The sequence below is a fragment of the Argentina silus genome (assembly GCF_951799395.1).
Source record: "Argentina silus genome assembly, chromosome: 21".
Taxonomy (NCBI): domain Eukaryota; kingdom Metazoa; phylum Chordata; class Actinopteri; order Argentiniformes; family Argentinidae; genus Argentina; species Argentina silus.
This window is the reverse complement of record NC_139675.1, coordinates 507278-524981: the sequence shown is the minus strand read 5'-3', so window position 1 is coordinate 524981 and position 17704 is coordinate 507278. Positions and strand designations below refer to the sequence as shown.

The 17704-nt window shown below is 46.3% G+C and overlaps 1 protein-coding gene across 1 annotated transcript in view; it reads right to left on the bottom strand.

The window, feature by feature from the left end:
* Positions 1 to 6442: 6442 nt before the first annotated feature.
* Positions 6443 to 17704, bottom strand: part of LOC310820930 (storkhead-box protein 2-like) — a gene marked incomplete at both ends in the record, with an annotated part of 18818 nt that continues 7556 nt past the window's right edge. Inside the window, 5 exons of the mRNA XM_083692771.1 lie at positions 6443 to 6659; positions 9311 to 10127; positions 10266 to 11340; positions 13232 to 14223; positions 16794 to 16946. Coding sequence (XP_083548897.1) covers positions 6443 to 6659; positions 9311 to 10127; positions 10266 to 11340; positions 13232 to 14223; positions 16794 to 16946 — 3254 coding nt within the window. The remainder of the gene's footprint in view (positions 6660 to 9310; positions 10128 to 10265; positions 11341 to 13231; positions 14224 to 16793; positions 16947 to 17704) is intronic.

Below are 17704 nucleotides of genomic sequence, written 5' to 3'. Positions count from 1 at the left end.
CCCTGAGCCGGGCCGAGCTTCTCCTTTCTACTCTGAGGAGGTGCGTACACCATATAGACTAGGGTAGATTCTCTGATTCTCTGTCAAATAGAGATATATAATATAATACATATATATATATATATATATATATATATATATATATATATATATATATATATAATATTACAAAATATAATATAATATAATATAATATATAAAATATAATATTATAGAGATATACTAATATTTAAAAAAATTAGATTGTTTTTTTTGTGAGCTATCCCTTTAATGCAGTAATAATGTACAGTAGGCGTCAATCAAAGCTATTTTCCATTTTCAACTGGCAGATGAAGCCAGTTCAGCCTGAATATGGAGGCCAGGTCAGTTTGACTGGACCATAACTGTTAATATCATATCATACATCATAGTCATAGTACCCTCTCTTCCTGGTTAATTATCAACAACAACATGTACAGTTACACAACTTTTGCTGCTCAGTATCATAGCTCATACTACACAACACAACACACCACACCACAACACAACACATCACAACACAAATACACTTTTCCAGCAGAGCACACTCTTCCTGAATTATCAACAAGAACCAAAAACAGTTATATGATTTTTACTGCTCAGGATCACAGTTCACACAACACAACACTCACAGTGAACATTTCCATTAGTTCAATCTTGTTAAATATGATGATTCATCAACAAGAGAGTTTACTCACGTTTCTCTTCTTCTGGCTTGGTTGTGGACACACGTTGGAGCTCATCCCTTAGCTGTTACACAGGAGAGTGTCCCTGCTCCGTGATTCCCAGTCACCCCTTAGAGACTTGGTACTCGACTCCTTAGTCTCCAAGAGCAGCCATCGTCTCCAGAGTAAAGAGAAAACAGAGCTTTGTTGTCTAACTGATCATTCTGGTCCTTTTTGATTGGTCGTCTGCAGTTCTCCACTCTGTCTGTCAGTCAGGACTAAAGACAGTCTGATGGCTGCTGTCTGACTGAGAGGTTAGTCTGAGACTGAACTTCTCTACAGATCAGGTGAGTTACCTGTCAATGTGTGACCATGGGAGGGGTGGGGCAACATATTTCTTATCCAATGAAATGATCGTGTGTCTGAACAATTCTGAGGTATGGTTATAACCTGACATTGCTTCTTATAACATGCTTATACATTACATAGCTTATACATCACATAATGAACACTTTCAAATGACTAAATGTAATATGTCTAATCAGGCAACATCCTCACTATAGACATAATGGAGGATCTGGGAAAAGTGGTCATAAGTCAACTTAATAGTTTGGTGCTCTGCAGCCTTTGAAAGTAAATAAAGGCCTTGAATCTAGAAGCTCTACCATCTCCTACGGTATCTAACTTACTAACTAACTAACCTGGTCTACTGTAGTAACTACCATCAGCTACGGTATCTAACTTACTAACTAACTAACCTGGTCTACTGTAGTAACTACTGTCCCCTATGGTATCTAACTAACTAAGTAACTAACCTGGTCTACTGTAGTAACTACCGTCCCCTATGGTATCTAACTAACTAAGTAACTAACTAACTAACCTGGTCTACTGTAGTAACTACCGTCCCCTATGGTATCTAAGTAACTAAGTAACTAACTAACTAACTCTAACCCTAACTAACTAACTAACTATAAAATATAATACAAAATATAAATATAACTATCATCTCCTACGGTATCTAACTAACTAACTAACCTGGTCTACTGTAGTAACTACCATCTCCTACGGTATCTAACTAACTAAGTAACTAACTAACTAACCTGGTCTACTGTAGTAACTACCATCTCCTACGGTATCTAACTAACTAAGTAACTAACTAACTAACCTGGTCTACTGTAGTAACTACCATCTCCTACGGTATCTAACTAACTAACTAACTAACTAACTAACCTGGTCTACTGTAGTAACTATCATCTCCTACGGTATCTAACTAACTAACTAACTAACTAACCTGGTCTACTGTAGTAACTATCATCTCCTACGGTATCTAACTAACTAACTAACTAACTAACTAACCTGGTCTACTGTAGTAACTACCATCTCCTACGGTATCTAACTAACTAACTAACTAACTAACTAACCTGGTCTACTGTAGTAACTACCATCTCCTACGGTATCTAACTAACTAACTAACTAACTAACTAACCTGGTCTACTGTAGTAACTACCATCTCCTACGGTATCTAACTAACTAACTAACTAACTAACTAACCTGGTCTACTGTAGTAACTATCATCTCCTACGGTATCTAACTAACTAACTAACTAACCTGGTCTACTGTAGTAACTATCATCTCCTACGGTATCTAACTAACTAACTAACTAACTAACTAACCTGGTCTACTGTAGTAACTACCATCTCCTACGGTATCTAACTAACTAACTAACTAACCTGGTCTACTGTAGTAACTACCATCTCCTACGGTATCTAACTAACTAACTAACTAACTAACTAACCTGGTCTACTGTAGTAACTACCATCTCCTACGGTATCTAACTAACTAACTAACTAACCTGGTCTACTGTAGTAACTACCATCTCCTACGGTATCTAACTAACTAAGTAACTAACTAACTAACCTGGTCTACTGTAGTAACTACCATCTCCTACGGTATCTAACTAACTAACTAACTAACTAACTAACTAACCTGGTCTACTGTAGTAACTATCATCTCCTACGGTATCTAACTAACTAACTAACTAACTAACCTGGTCTACTGTAGTAACTATCATCTCCTACGGTATCTAACTAACTAACTAACTAACTAACCTGGTCTACTGTAGTAACTACCATCTCCTACGGTATCTAACTAACTAACTAACTAACTAACTAACCTGGTCTACTGTAGTAACTACCATCTCCTACGGTATCTAACTAACTAACTAACTAACTAACCTGGTCTACTGTAGTAACTATCATCTCCTACGGTATCTAACTAACTAACTAACTAACTAACCTGGTCTACTGTAGTAACTACCATCTCCTACGGTATCTAACTAACTAACTAACTAACCTGGTCTACTGTAGTAACTACCATCTCCTACGGTATCTAACTAACTAACTAACTAACTAACTAACCTGGTCTACTGTAGTAACTACCATCTCCTACGGTATCTAACTAACTAACTAACTAACTAACTAACCTGGTCTACTGTAGTAACTACCATCTCCTACGGTATCTAACTAACTAACTAACTAACCTGGTCTACTGTAGTAACTACCATCTCCTACGGTATCTAACTAACTAACTAACTAACCTGGTCTACTGTAGTAACTACCATCTCCTACGGTATCTAACTAACTAACTAACTAACCTGGTCTACTGTAGTAACTACCATCTCCTACGGTATCTAACTAACTAACTAACTAACCTGGTCTACTGTAGTAACTACTGTCCCCTATGGTATCTAACTAACTAAGTAACTAACCTGGTCTACTGTAGTAACTACCGTCCCCTATGGTATCTAACTAACTAAGTAACTAACTAACTAACCTGGTCTACTGTAGTAACTACCGTCCCCTATGGTATCTAAGTAACTAAGTAACTAACTAACTAACTCTAACCCTAACTAACTAACTAACTATAAAATATAATACAAAATATAAATATAACTATCATCTCCTACGGTATCTAACTAACTAACTAACCTGGTCTACTGTAGTAACTACCATCTCCTACGGTATCTAACTAACTAAGTAACTAACTAACTAACCTGGTCTACTGTAGTAACTACCATCTCCTACGGTATCTAACTAACTAAGTAACTAAGTAACTAACCTGGTCTACTGTAGTAACTACCATCTCCTACGGTATCTAACTAACTAACTAACTAACTAACTAACCTGGTCTACTGTAGTAACTATCATCTCCTACGGTATCTAACTAACTAACTAACTAACTAACCTGGTCTACTGTAGTAACTATCATCTCCTACGGTATCTAACTAACTAACTAACTAACCTGGTCTACTGTAGTAACTACCATCTCCTACGGTATCTAACTAACTAACTAACTAACTAACTAACCTGGTCTACTGTAGTAACTACCATCTCCTACGGTATCTAACTAACTAACTAACTAACTAACCTGGTCTACTGTAGTAACTATCATCTCCTACGGTATCTAACTAACTAACTAACTAACTAACTAACCTGGTCTACTGTAGTAACTACCATCTCCTACGGTATCTAACTAACTAACTAACCTGGTCTACTGTAGTAACTACCATCTCCTACGGTATCTAACTAACTAACTAACTAACTAACCTGGTCTACTGTAGTAACTACCATCTCCTACGGTATCTAACTAACTAACTAACTAACCTGGTCTACTGTAGTAACTACCATCTCCTACGGTATCTAACTAACTAACCTGGTCTACTGTAGTAACTACCATCTCCTACGGTATCTAACTAACTAACTAACTAACCTGGTCTACTGTAGTAACTACCATCTCCTACGCCGTAGGAGATGGTAGTTACTACAGTAGACCAGGTTAGTTAGTTAGTTAGTTAGTTAGTTAGATACCGTAGGACCTACGGTATCTAACTAACTAACTAACTAACTAACCTGGTCTACTGTAGTAACTATCATCTCCTACGGTATCTAACTAACTAACTAACTAACTAACTAACCTGGTCTGTGGGAGGAAACACAGGTGGTTCAAACACAGATAAACACCTGGCCTTTCTAACCACAACATCCACCTAGGCAAACCCTCACACACCACCTACAGTAACTGTGTGTGTGTGTGTGTGTGTGTGTGTGTGTGTGTGTGTGTGTGTGTGTGTGTGTGTTAAAGATGAGATTATGTGACAGGTATGGTAATTAAACACCACTCAGTGGCACACTAGTGCTCCATCATCTCCATGACAACGTGTAATCATTCAACCCAAAAACAAACAAACAAATAAACAAATATTTGCCATTCAGAAATTCTCATTTCAACATTATTCTTTTTAATGACGTTTTTTCTTCTCCAAGTATTTGGTCATTTAAACACTTAAAAGAATTGAGTATACATGATTGTAACAATAAAGAACTCATAGGGATAGAAGGATAGAACTAGAATACTTTGATAAAGAACTCATAGGGATAGAAGGATAGAACTAGAATACTTTGCATTGCACTACACATATCAGACCCTCTGAACCTCTTCCTGGTTCACCGCTTCTCAGGAGGCTGTGTCTCTGGTCGTCATGGTAACGTTGTGTGTCATCACCGGGTGACCAGTTCCAGTCGCCGTAGTAACACTGTGTTGACAGCGGAGTCTCCCAGACGGGAGTTGTCTAAAGGTCAAGACAGGTCGGAGACTAGGAACCTCAGAGGTAAAGTTAACCTAGGCTTCCCATTGGTGGATTCTGATACCCTCCAGGTTGGAAACTCAGGTATTATCTTTGTACGAGTTTCCAAATCAAACATTTCAAAGTGTCGTAATTCAGACATGGTGTCATGAATGCACCATTAGGGTTGGCTTCCCCCAACAGTCTTTGTCTTGTCTCCTGGCAACAACACTCCAATGCCAACATCCAGGAATTCTGGAAAAGGCAAAATAACAACAATCATTTCAGTCCCAAGCCAGCCACATCCTGGTGGGGGGGGAGGATATTTTAGTTTTCTTGTTGTTGTTGTTGTTGTTTTTTTGCAGTAGAGTGTTCTAGAAGCGGCAGGAACAGTAAGTGGAAGTCACGCCAGTGTCACGAACAGTCCCATCATCCCCAGGGAAGGAAAGAGGGGGGGGGGGGGGGGGGGGGGGCGACGAGACCCTTCCTCACCCCCCCAATCCCCTCCATGGTCCCTCCCATTTCCTCCACCTCTGTCAGTCCCTCCGTACATCCGTCAGACGCCTGAGGTCAGTTCGTCTGTCTGTCGTTCTGTCCGTCGTTCTGTCTGTCTATCAGTTTGTCTGTCTGCCTGTCTGTCTGTCTGTGTGTCTGTCAGTCTGTCTGTCAGTGTGTCTGTCTGTCTGTCTGCCTCTCTGTGTGTCTGCCTGTCTGTCTGTCTGCTTGTCTGTCTCTCTGTGTGTCTGCCTGTGTGTGTGTCTGCCTGTGTGTCTGTCTGTCTGTCTGTCTGCCTGTCTGTCTGCCTGTCTGTCTGCCTGTCTGTGTCTGTCTGTCTGCCTCTCTGTGTCTGCCTGTCTGTCTGTCTGCCTCTCTGTGTGTCTGTCTGTCTGTCTGTCTGTCTGTCTGCCTGTGTCTGCCTGTCTGTGTGTCTGTCTGTCTGTCTGTGTCTGTCTGTCTGCCTGTCTGTGTCTGTCTGTCTGCCTCTCTGTGTCTGCCTGTCTGTCTGTCTGCCTCTCTGTGTGTGTGTCTGTCTGTCTGTCTGTCTGTCTGTGTGTCTGTCTGCCTGTGTCTGCCTGTCTGTGTGTCTGTCTGTCTGTCTGTCTGTGTCTGTCTGTCTGCCTGTCTGCCTGTCTGTCTGTCAGACGCTAGTGATGGAGGCCAGGGTCGGGGGCTTGGTCAGCTTGTCCTTCTGCGTGGAAGTAGGGGGTTGTGGGATAGCGCGGAAGCTGAAGGGCGGGCCGACGCTGGTCAGATGACCGGGGGTCATGTGACGGGGGCTCAAGGCTGCAGAGTTCTGACGTCTGTTACTCTCCGTCATGATGCTGGAGGTGTTAGAGGCAAGGCTCTCACGGGTCCTGGAGGAGGGGGGAGGAGGAGGGGAGGGGGAGTGAGAGAAGGAGGTAGGAGGGGAGGGGAAGGGCGAAAAGGAGGTAGGAGGGGGAGGGGGAGAAGGAGGTGGGGGGGAGGGAGAGGGGGAGAAGGAGGTAGGAGGGGAGGGGAAGGGGGAAAAGGAGGTAGGAGGGGGAGAATGAGGTGGGGGGGGAGGGAGAGGGGGAGAAGGAGGTGGGGGGGGGGGAGAGGGGGAGAAGGAGGTAGGGGGGGAGAGAGAGAAGGAGGTGGGGGGAGAGGGTTCAAACTGTTAACTTAAAAAGCAGTTTAAAAATTCACTGTTAGTCTGCCTTTAACAACAGTTGTTTTGTAAATAACGTGTACAATATACAATAATAACTTATCTTCTCTTACCTAATGCGGACATTTTCATTTTTTCAGAGTCATGGTTAAGCAAATCCGTATCGGATGATGACATATCTATTGTTGGTTGCAATATTTTCGGGACTGACAGAAAGGGTGAGGGGTGGTGGGGGGGAGGGGTAATATCAACACAGCTAATATCAAAACCGAGAGGACCATATTTGAAAAATGTGTCTAAATGTACTCTGATTGACATTACACTAACTAATAGACACCTTAAGTACACAACCAGTGGAGTTTTTGCACAGGGTGTCAATGATCACTCTACTATTGCAGGAATTAGAGATGGAAGAATACAGAAATCACGGTCACGCTCATCAACAAAAGGAATTTCAGAAACGTAAATGAACATTTCTATCTACGTGACCCAGAAAGAGTATCTCCTATATCCTCCATTACTGAACCTGAGTCGGCTCTTGATGACTTCTCAAATGTTTTTACTCCGTCACAGATAAACATGCTCCATATAGGAGGTTACGGGTGAAAGATAGAGCCAATCTTTGGTTTACACCTGAACTATCTGAAACTGTCAAAAAAAGAAATGGGGTCAGGGCCAAAGCTAGACAGACTGATTGCACCCCTGATTGGACCCCTGATTGGCTGCTTTTTTAGAGAATTAAGAAACAGGTGCATGGTTATGATCAGGCTAAATCTACCCACCATACTAACTCCCCATCTGACGGTACTGGAGAGCTGCACAGCTACATTGGAAAACTGTCTGAAACTTAGTCCTGGCCCACCCTGGCCCACCCTGGCCCATCACATCATGACTGAAGCTGGTCCTATTACTGTCTGAAACTTAGTCCTGGCCCACCCTGGCCCATCACATCATGACTGAAGCTGGTCCTATTACTGGCAAAAGGGAAATAGGTGATGCTTTTAATAAACATTTAATTTCTGCTGGATATTTCTTTGAAATGTCTAATTCTACCCCTGCTGTTGGGAAGCAGTCAGGTGATATGGCAGTACATTGTGTTGACTGGCCTGGATCACATAGTAGTAGTTTGTTGGATAGTGGGCGTCAAAGGTTTTCTTTTAAACAGTTCACAGGCGGGAAAGTCATTGATGCTTTAATGACCATAAATACTAAAACGTCCGCTGGGGCGGACTGACGGGATCCTGCTCTTTTACACATCGCAGCACATCTTATTGTGACAGCGTTGTCACATATTTTTAACCAAATACTTATTATATAATACTTATTATACTTATTATATATACTTATAATACTTATTTCTGGGACAATTGCTAAAGTATGGAAAGTAGCCCATGTGCTGCCACTCCTCAACGGAGAGAGACACTGATAACATGAATAACTATCATATCATATGTCATAACTATCATATATCATATAATAACTATCATATATCATATAATAACTATCATATATCATATAATAACTATCGCTGAACTCAAAGCTCTCATGTTTACAGAAAATATTAGAATCCTTGGTAAATGCTCAACTTCTGTCCTTTTTCAGAAAAGTCTGAATCTGCATCAGTCTGGCTTTCGACCTGGTCATAGTGCCGTCTCAGAGACATCACTGGTCGTAAATGACATTGTTAGTGCTCTGGATAAAACATTTTTATTGCTCTTTATTTATTGATTTGTCTAAGGCATTCGATACAGTTGATCATCACCTTCTGCTGAATAGACTGATGTCTATTGGTCTGGATGAGGGTGCCTATGATTGGTTCTCAGTGGTAGAACTCAGTCTAAAGTAGCGGATGGTGTCAAGTCTAAAAGGGGTGCCACAGGGTTCCATTTTAGGTCCACTCCTAAACGATAGAACCACTAGTTATTCCACCCGATCACAGGAGTGGTTAGTTCTTGAGGTCCCTTGAGTTCTTGGAAAAACAGCTTTAAGCCAGTATGGTCCGAAAACGTGGAAGAAGCTCCAAGCTACTAGACTAAAACTAAAACTAGACTCTCTCGTACCACTTGGGCATTTTAGATTGAGGGATCATGTTTCGTATGAAATTGGATCTTGTTTTTGTTTGTTTTGTGCATTTTCTTGTCTATTTGCATCACTTGTATTGCAGGGCTCCCTTGAAAAAGAGACTCTGGTCTCAACGTGATTCCCCGTTAAAATAAAGTTAAATAAAAAAATAGCCTAACTTATAATCCAGTTATAACACCAATAATGTAGAGTTATAGATGAAAGGCGTACTCGGTGTCAAAACTGCAACCATAAATAAGTAAATAATACATTTTTACATTATAATAAATACTAATAAATGAATAAACATGTGACCTGGGGGAGTTGAAGCCGCTGTCCACAGTGACGCTGCTGCTGTCCATGCTGTCGAGGCGTGCGGAGTGGGCGTGGCCTGAGGGTGGGCCGCCACGGGGACTCAGCAGTGTCAGCTTATTCTCGAACTTCCTCTGGAGGCCCTCCTCCTCTCGCTGCAGCAGCCACTGCATGGCCACGCCCCCCACCCCGCTAACTCCGCCTCCAGCACCGCCCTCCACCTGACCTTTAACCTCTGACGATGTCACTGCCTCCTTCCGTGCCACCTCTTCTTCCTCCTCCTCCTCCTCCTCCTCCTCTTCTTCATCCTCGGAGACGTTGTAGTAGTCGAAGGCAGAATGGGATGCGGAGGAGGAGGGGGGGGGGGGGTTTGCCGTCTGCGGGGGCGGGGGGGCTGAGGAGGAGGAGGGGGGGGGGGCAGCTGTACCTGCGGTCTGCGGCGGTGGGTCCGGAGCATCGGGGGCTGCTGCTGCTGGGGAGGAAGAGGAGGAGGAAGAGGAGGAGGAGGCTAGGGGCAGGAGGGGGGTCTTCCTCAGTGTCCCAGGCTTGCTGTAGTTCTCTGTATAGCCAGCAGGGGGCGGGGCACCGGGGGGAGGTTTAAACAATGTGTCCTTGCTGAAGATCTCCTTCCTCCTGTTCCCCGTCCCTCCTCCTCCTCCTCCCCCTCCTCCTCCCCCTCCCCCTCCTCCCCCTCCCCCAGGGTCCACGTTGTGTTGGTGCTGCATCAGGCGCCCGTTGGGGGCAGGCTCTGGCGTGTGGCTGGGTGTCGGTCTGACGGTGCCGGAGGAGGCGTGTTCCTTGGCTGAGGAGGGGTCGTCGTCTGTGTAGTCCGTGACCAGGGGGGATGGGGGGAGGTGGGGGAGGGAGAGGGGTGAGGGCAGGTGAGGAGGAGGGGGGAGGTGGGGGGAGGAGGTGAGGTGGGGGAGGGAGAGCGGAGAGGGCAGGTGAGGGGTGTGGCGGTCGGCCGGGGAGCCGCGCCGGGTCAGGGCATCGCGGTCCGACCGGGAGAGGAGCGGCAGGGGGGCGGAGAGGACGGTCTCGTTGGAGTACTGGTCGGGGGAGGGTTTGAGGTCGCTGTAGGACGGCAGGCTGTCCCTGCTCTGGTTCCTCTCTAGGCTCCTCCCCCCAGCCTCCAGGCTCCTCCCAGTGGCCTCCAAGCTCCCCCCCCCAGCCTCGGGGACACACCTCTCCGAGTAGAACCGGGCAGCGGAGAACATGATCCTGGAGTAGCGACACGACTTCTGTCGTCCGTGTAGTAAAGTCCCGTCGTCCGTGTGGTAACGGGATCCGCGGTCCTCGCCGCCACCACCAAAGTCCTCGGACGATGCCCCCATGGAGGAGGCCACGCCCCCCACCATCGAGGCGGCCCCTCCTCCCCCTCCCCCCTGTGGGGCTCCCTTCAGGGCGTTGTCCATGGAGCGCGACCTCTCCTTTGATTGGTCCGGCCTCTCGTGGTGCGAGCGGCGGTCCTGGGTGTGGGAGTGGCTGCGCTGGACGAGGCGGGAGCCAGCCGACGCCCTGGATGGCTCGGGGAATGGCATCTCCGTCCGGCGCTTGGCCAGCTCACCGGACACGTCCCACTCGGGCGCCACGGGAGGGGCGTGGGACGACTCTGCGATGTTGGGGTTACTATGGACCAGGTAAGCCCCGCCCCCCCCGGAGTGGCCCCGCCCCCCCCGCCGCCGCTCCACCGTGCACGTGGCCTCCCGCGGTGAACGCACCAGCGAGTGGCTGAAGAAGCGGTAGTCTCGGTAGTCACGGTAATCCCGCTCCGCCGCCGCAAAGTCCACGTTGGAGGCATCAGAGGCGTCGCCACGGGAACGGGAGGCACGCGTGGTCTTGCTGTGTGAGCGGGACGTCTTGGCGTGTGGTGGCGGGCGGCGGTGGTGTCCTCGGCTCCTCCTCCCGGCGCCGGCGTTCTGGCGTCTCCTGGCGCGCTCCTCCTCCTCCAGACGCCGCATCACAGCCGTGTGGCGTGCCACGTTCTCCACCGTCAGCTCTGGGTTGATCCTCCGGATGATCTCCATCTCCACCTGGAGACACATCACATGACATTACATCAACACCTCAAAACAAACAACTGAAGATGGCAGCAGTCCAGGCCTGGTAGAACATCACCAGAGAAGACCCCCAGGCCTGGCAGAGCATCACCAGAGAAGACCCCCAGAGAAGACCCCCATGCCTGGCAGAGCATCACCAGAGAAGACCCAGTGTCTGGTGGGGTTAATGGGTCGCAGACTTCAGGCAGTTATTGCATGCAAAGGATTGTCAACCACATATTAAACATGAATGCTTCATTTGGACATTTCATAAATCTGTCCCATTACTTTTGGGTATCCTGAAATATGGGGACTATGCATAAAAAGTGGTGTCATTTCTGAATGGTGAAACCAATATATACACCAATACCATCAAATAAAAGCTGAGAATCTCTCATTTAAACCTATAGTAATTGTTTGAGATCAAATCCTACTTTTGTAGTGTAGAGCCAAAAGAAGAAATGTACATGGTTCCCAAGTTTCACAGCAGCTAGGTCACAGTCCAAAGAAAATGTTGTGAAAAATATTATGTGTGTTTAGTCTTACATGTGGCCTTCCTGTCTTTCTGTCTTCAGGGATGCCCTGTCCAGCGCTTCTGTCCAATGGGATGCCCTTCCTGTCAAGTGCTAGGCTACACTGGCACTTCATGAAGATTCAGTAATCTCTCTTTAACTCACCAACTGCAAAGAGTGGCCAAGTGTTTTATGTGGTATTTACCGAGCAACAACACTTTGATTGGCTACAAAATGAAGCATCATTGCAGCATTTTTTTGGGCGTCTTTATTCACCCTCTGCAGTAAATGAGTTCATAAACTTACTATGTGTCACAGATTTGCCTACAGAATGGAATGTCGTTCCTCAAGGAGGATAATAGGTCAGTGTGTCAAATACTCGGGTCGCCCCAACTTCGCCACAGACCCCCTGCCTGGCTCCACACCTACCCGGGGTCGCCTGTATTCTCCCTCGGGCCCAGAATCAGCGGCCATGGAGGATTAATCCGCCCCTCGACCTTCTCCAGCTGGTGCGGGTTTCTTCTTCGTGGTACTACAGTGGACTGAATGAAATTAAGAACCACTACCCTCTGCCTCTGATGTCCTCTGCCTTGGCGTTAACTCTTCACCCTCTAGTTCTTCACCAAGCTGGAGCTCCACAATGCATACAACCTGGTGAGGATCCGAGAGGAAATATCTGGCCATGCCATTTGGGTTGTCTAACTCGCCCACTGTATTCCAGGCGTTGGTGACTGACATGCTGAGGGACATGTTGAATCCGTGAGGTCCCGTTAACAGGCTCTATATGTCCGAGGTGGTGTCTGTGAGCCTCTCTTCGGGTGTCCATCCGCAGTCTAACAGCCAGACGGAGCAGACCAATCAAGAGCTCCAGAAGTACCTCCGCTGTTTCGTCTCCACTCGGGCCGCCACCTGGAGGACTTTGGTTCCATCATGGTCACTAGGAGGTGGCAGTGGCGACCTCATGAACTCTAGCACAACAGGTGCACCTATTATTCCATTATGACCTTTTCTATTTAAGTTGTGTTTTGTATCTCCCAGTGTGGCTTGTCTCTCATGGTCCTCTTTGTCCTGTCATAGGACCTCGTCGCCCGTGCTCTCGTTTATTTAGTTCGGTTCTTTGGTTTGTTATTTTCCTAAGTCTGTTTCTGTCTAGTCTGTGGATAAAGTGTCTTTGCCTTTCAACTGCATTCCCTTGTCTGGTCTCCTCTCTGCGCCCGGTTCCTACACCACACACTATACAATTTGGGGTTGAATTTCCTGCAATTGACTTATTGTATTGTATTAACAAAGCATCTATAGTACAGGACACACACACACACACACACACACGCAGCAATACGTCTATCTATAACAGTGTAGAGTGAGAGTCTTACCTGGCGGGGGATGGTGATGGGCGGGGCCCCAGGTGTGGCAGCGGCAGGCAGGGAGGTGGGCGTGGCGTTCTCGTCCCTCAGAGGCCACTCCTCCGGTGGGAACTGGGCAGAGAAGGTGGCCAGCTGCCTCAACTTGTCTTTGTTCCTGAAACTCAGCCTGAACAGCTTCAGACCGAACCTCCGGGCCTGCCTCTCCCCAGCGGCCCCGCCCCCACCGCCAACTACACCACCACCAATTATCCCACCACCGACTACGCCACCGCTGACTACGCCCCCGTTGACCCCACCCCGGCCCCCCCCTCCCCCCTCCTTCCTCTTGGTCAGAGAGTCGGACTTGTAGGGGAAGGAGGAGGGGGGGGCGGAGCTCTTGGTCCTGTCAGTGGGGGTGTGAGCAGGGGGAGCTGGGGGAGGAGGGGGCTCGGGGTAGGAGGGTGGGTCACCTCTCCTCCTGCCCTCCTTGGGGGACTTCCTCAGGCTGGAGGGGGGGGCTGGGGGGCCGTGGTGGCTGTGGGGGGGGGGTGCTTCGCGCTCACAATGGGTGGAGTAGGATTCGCTGTGGGGGGGCTTCTGATTGGCTCTGTCTCTGGTGGAGACGAGGCAGCCGGGGGGGGAGGGGGTGACCGTGCCGGACTGGGGGGAGGTGCACTGTTGTTGATTATGTTGTTGTTGTTGTTGATGTTGTTGTTGTTGTTGTGGTTGTTGATGTTGTTGTTGTTGTTGTTGATGTTGTTGATGTTTCTGCTGTCGTTGGGTTTTTTGTTGATGTTGCTGTTGTTGATGTTGTTGTTGTTGTTGTTGCTGATGTTGCTGTTGTTGATGTTGTTGTTGTTCCAGGTGGTACCACTTGCTGTGTGCTCTGATGAGCGAGGGGGTGACATAGTAGGTGGTTGGCGTGACGATGGAGTAGCCCTCGGAGGTCCGGTAGATCTTCCTCTCTCTCACCAGCATGCTCAGGGTGTGACGAAGCACCTCCCCACTGGGGCTGGGGACACCTGGGAACACACACACACACACACACACACACACACACACACACACACACACACACACACACACACACACACACACACACACACACACACACACACACACACATACACACACACACACACACACAGACACATACACACATGCACAGACACAGACGAACACACAATTAGTTTCTTCTTTTAAAAGCCTTCTTTGAAAAAAAAAAAGCATCATGGGGATGAATTAAAGTTTGAGAGACAGAGAGAGAAAGAGAGCGATATAGATATATAGATATATATATATATATATATATATATATAGAGAGAGAGAGAGAGAGAGAGTTATATATACAGTGTGTGTGTATATATATATATATATATATATATTATATTCAGCAAGTTATATATATATACAGTTAGGTCCGGAAATATTTGGACATTGACACAATTTTCATAATTTTGGCTCTGTACGCCACCACAATGGATTTGAAATGAAACAATCGAGATGCAATTGAAGTGCAGACTTTCAACTTTAATTCAAGGGGTTGAACAAAAATATTGTATGTAACGTTTAGGAATTGTAACCATTTTTATACACAGTCCCCCATTTTCAGGGGCTCAAATGTAATTGGACAAATTAACATAATCATAAATAAAATGTTCACTTTTAATACGTTGGCGAGAATCCTTTGCAGGCAATGACAGCCTGAAGTCTGGAATCCATGGACACCAACTGCTGGGTTTCCTCCTTTGTGATGGTTTGCCAGGCCTTTACTGCAGCTGTCTTCAGTTGTTTGTTCTTTCTGCCTTTAGTTTTGTCTTCAGCAGGTGAAATGCTCGATCAGGTTGAGATCAGGTGATTGACTCGGCCATTGCAGAATATTCCACTTCTTTGCCTTAAAAAACTCCTGGGTTGCTTTCACAGTATGTTTTGGGTCATTGTCCATCTGTACTGTGAAGCGTCGTCCAATCAACTTTGCTGAATTTGGCTGAATCTGAGCAGACAGTATATCCCTAAACACTTCAGAATTCATCCAGCTGCTTCTGTCTTCTGTCACATCATCAATAAACACAAGTGACCCAGTGCCATTGGAAGCCGTGCATGCCCATGCCATCACACTGCCTCCACCATGTTTTATAGATGATGTGGTATGCTTCGGATCATGAGCCGTTCCAAGCCTTCTCCATACTTTTTTCTTCCCTTCATTCTGGTACAGGTTGATCTTAGTTTCATCTGTCCAAAGAATGCTGTTTCAGAACTGGGCTGGCTTTTTTAGATGTTTTTTGGCAAAGTCTAATCTGGCCTTTCTATTCTTGAGGCTTATGAATAGTTTTTGCTCTCTGTATTTGCTCTTGTGAAGTCTTCTCTTTATGGTAGACTTGGATAATGATATGCCTACCTCCTGGAGAGTGTTCTTCACTTGGCTGGATGTTGTGAAGGGGTTTTTCTTTACCATGTGATGGATCCTGCGATCATCCACCACTGTTGTCTTCCGTGGACATCCAGGCCTTTTTGTGTTGCCGAGCTCACCAGTGCGTTCTTTTTCTCTCTGAAGGTACCAAACTGTTGATTTGACCACTCCTAATGTTGCTGCTATCTCTCTGATTTTTTTTGTTTTTGCAGCCTAAGGATGGCCTGTTTCACTTGCATTGAGAGCTCCTTTGACCGCAAGTTGTGCGTTCATAGCAATAGCTTCCAAATACAAATGCCACACTTGGAACAAACTCAGACCTTTTACCTGTTTAATTGATAAAGAAATAACAAAGGAATCGCCCACACCTGTCCATGAAACTGCTTTTGAGTCAATTGTCCAATTACTTTTGGTCCCTTGAAAAAGAGGGGGCTACATATTAAAGAGCTGTAATTCCTAATACCCTCAAATTAAAGCTGGGAGTCTGTACTTTAAGCCCATATTTATATAACATTATATAACTGTAACTTGATTATGTTTTGGTAAACATAACAAAACAAACTAAAATAACAAAAATTGTGTCAGAGTCCAAATATATATGGACCTAACTGTGTATGTATATATATATATATATATATAGAGAGAGAGAGAGAGATGGTGTGTAATGCTGTGGTACTTGTGACACAGGTATAGCCCTGCCCCTGGATGCGGTAACTATGGAAGCGTCCCTACTGACTATCATTACATCATCCTGTTAGAGTTGCCATGCCAACGTGACGTTGCCAGATGTTACACTGCTGTCTGAGAGGAGGGAGGGGCTTGTCAATAACAAGGACTTTGATTGGCCGACCTCACAGGGGGACGGGGCCATGGAGGGAGGGGCTTGATGGATGGGAAAGAAGGGTGGAAGAAGGGATGGATAGATGAAGGAGAGAAGGAGAGAAGGAGGGATGGATGGATAAAGGAAAGGAGGGATGGATAGATAAGTAAAGAAGGAGGGATGGATGGATAAAGGAAAGAAGGAGAGATGGATGGATGGATAAAGAAGGAGGGATGGATGGATAAAGAAGGAGGGATGGATGGATAAAGGAGAGAAGGAGGGATGGATGGATAAAGGAGAGAAGGAGGGATGGATGGATAAAGGAGAGAAGGAGGGATGGATAGATAAAGGAGTGTTGTTACCAGGGAAGCTGGTGGCCAGGTGTTCCATCAGGGCGTCCTGAGTGACAGGCCGGTGGGCGGAGCTTAGGGCTGAGATAGCCAAACACAGGATCTCCCCCAGAGGAATGAACTGGGATTGGCTGATGGGAGACATGCTGATGGGCGACACGTCACCTACAGGGAGGAGGGCAGAACACAGGGGTCAGAGATCACACAGGTCAGAGATCACACAGGTCAGAGTTCACACACAGGGGTCAGCGATCACACACAGGGGTCAGCGATCACACAGGTCAGAGTTCATCTACAGGGGTCAGAGTTCACACAGGGATCAGAGTTCACACAGGTCAGAGTTCATCGACAGGGGTTAGAGTTCACACAGGGATCATAGTTCACAGAAGTCAGAGTTCACAGGTCAGAGTTCACACAGGTCAGAGTTCACCTACAGGTCAGAGTTCACAGACAGGTCAGAGTTCACCTACAGGGATGAAACCAAGAGGGTCATACTGCTAACGGCTAATATCAGAGTGCATTGTGGGATATGAGGAGACTAGATTCTAAATAGAGGCCAAGGGAAGTCAATCCACACAGCAGACGCTCCTCCAAGGACGACATCATTTTGTGAATGTTTCAACCGTCTGTTGAGGAGAAACGTGAGTCTGCTCTACAGAATGACGGAGGAATGTCTGAAACAAGACATTGGTGAGAGGAGTGGGCGGGGCCAAAGAGAGGCTGTGCTGATTGGCCCGATGAACAGGTGCAGGTCACTTGATGCTCGACCAGTATGGTCACATGACCAAACTGTCACATACTGTTTCCACGTCCATGGCGGTACGACAGTTTGGTTTTGTCTGTTTTTGCTCATATCTCCTGAATAAAGTGTGTCGTATTTCCTCCGTGTATGAAATGTGCTGTATAAATGACAGACGGTGTGT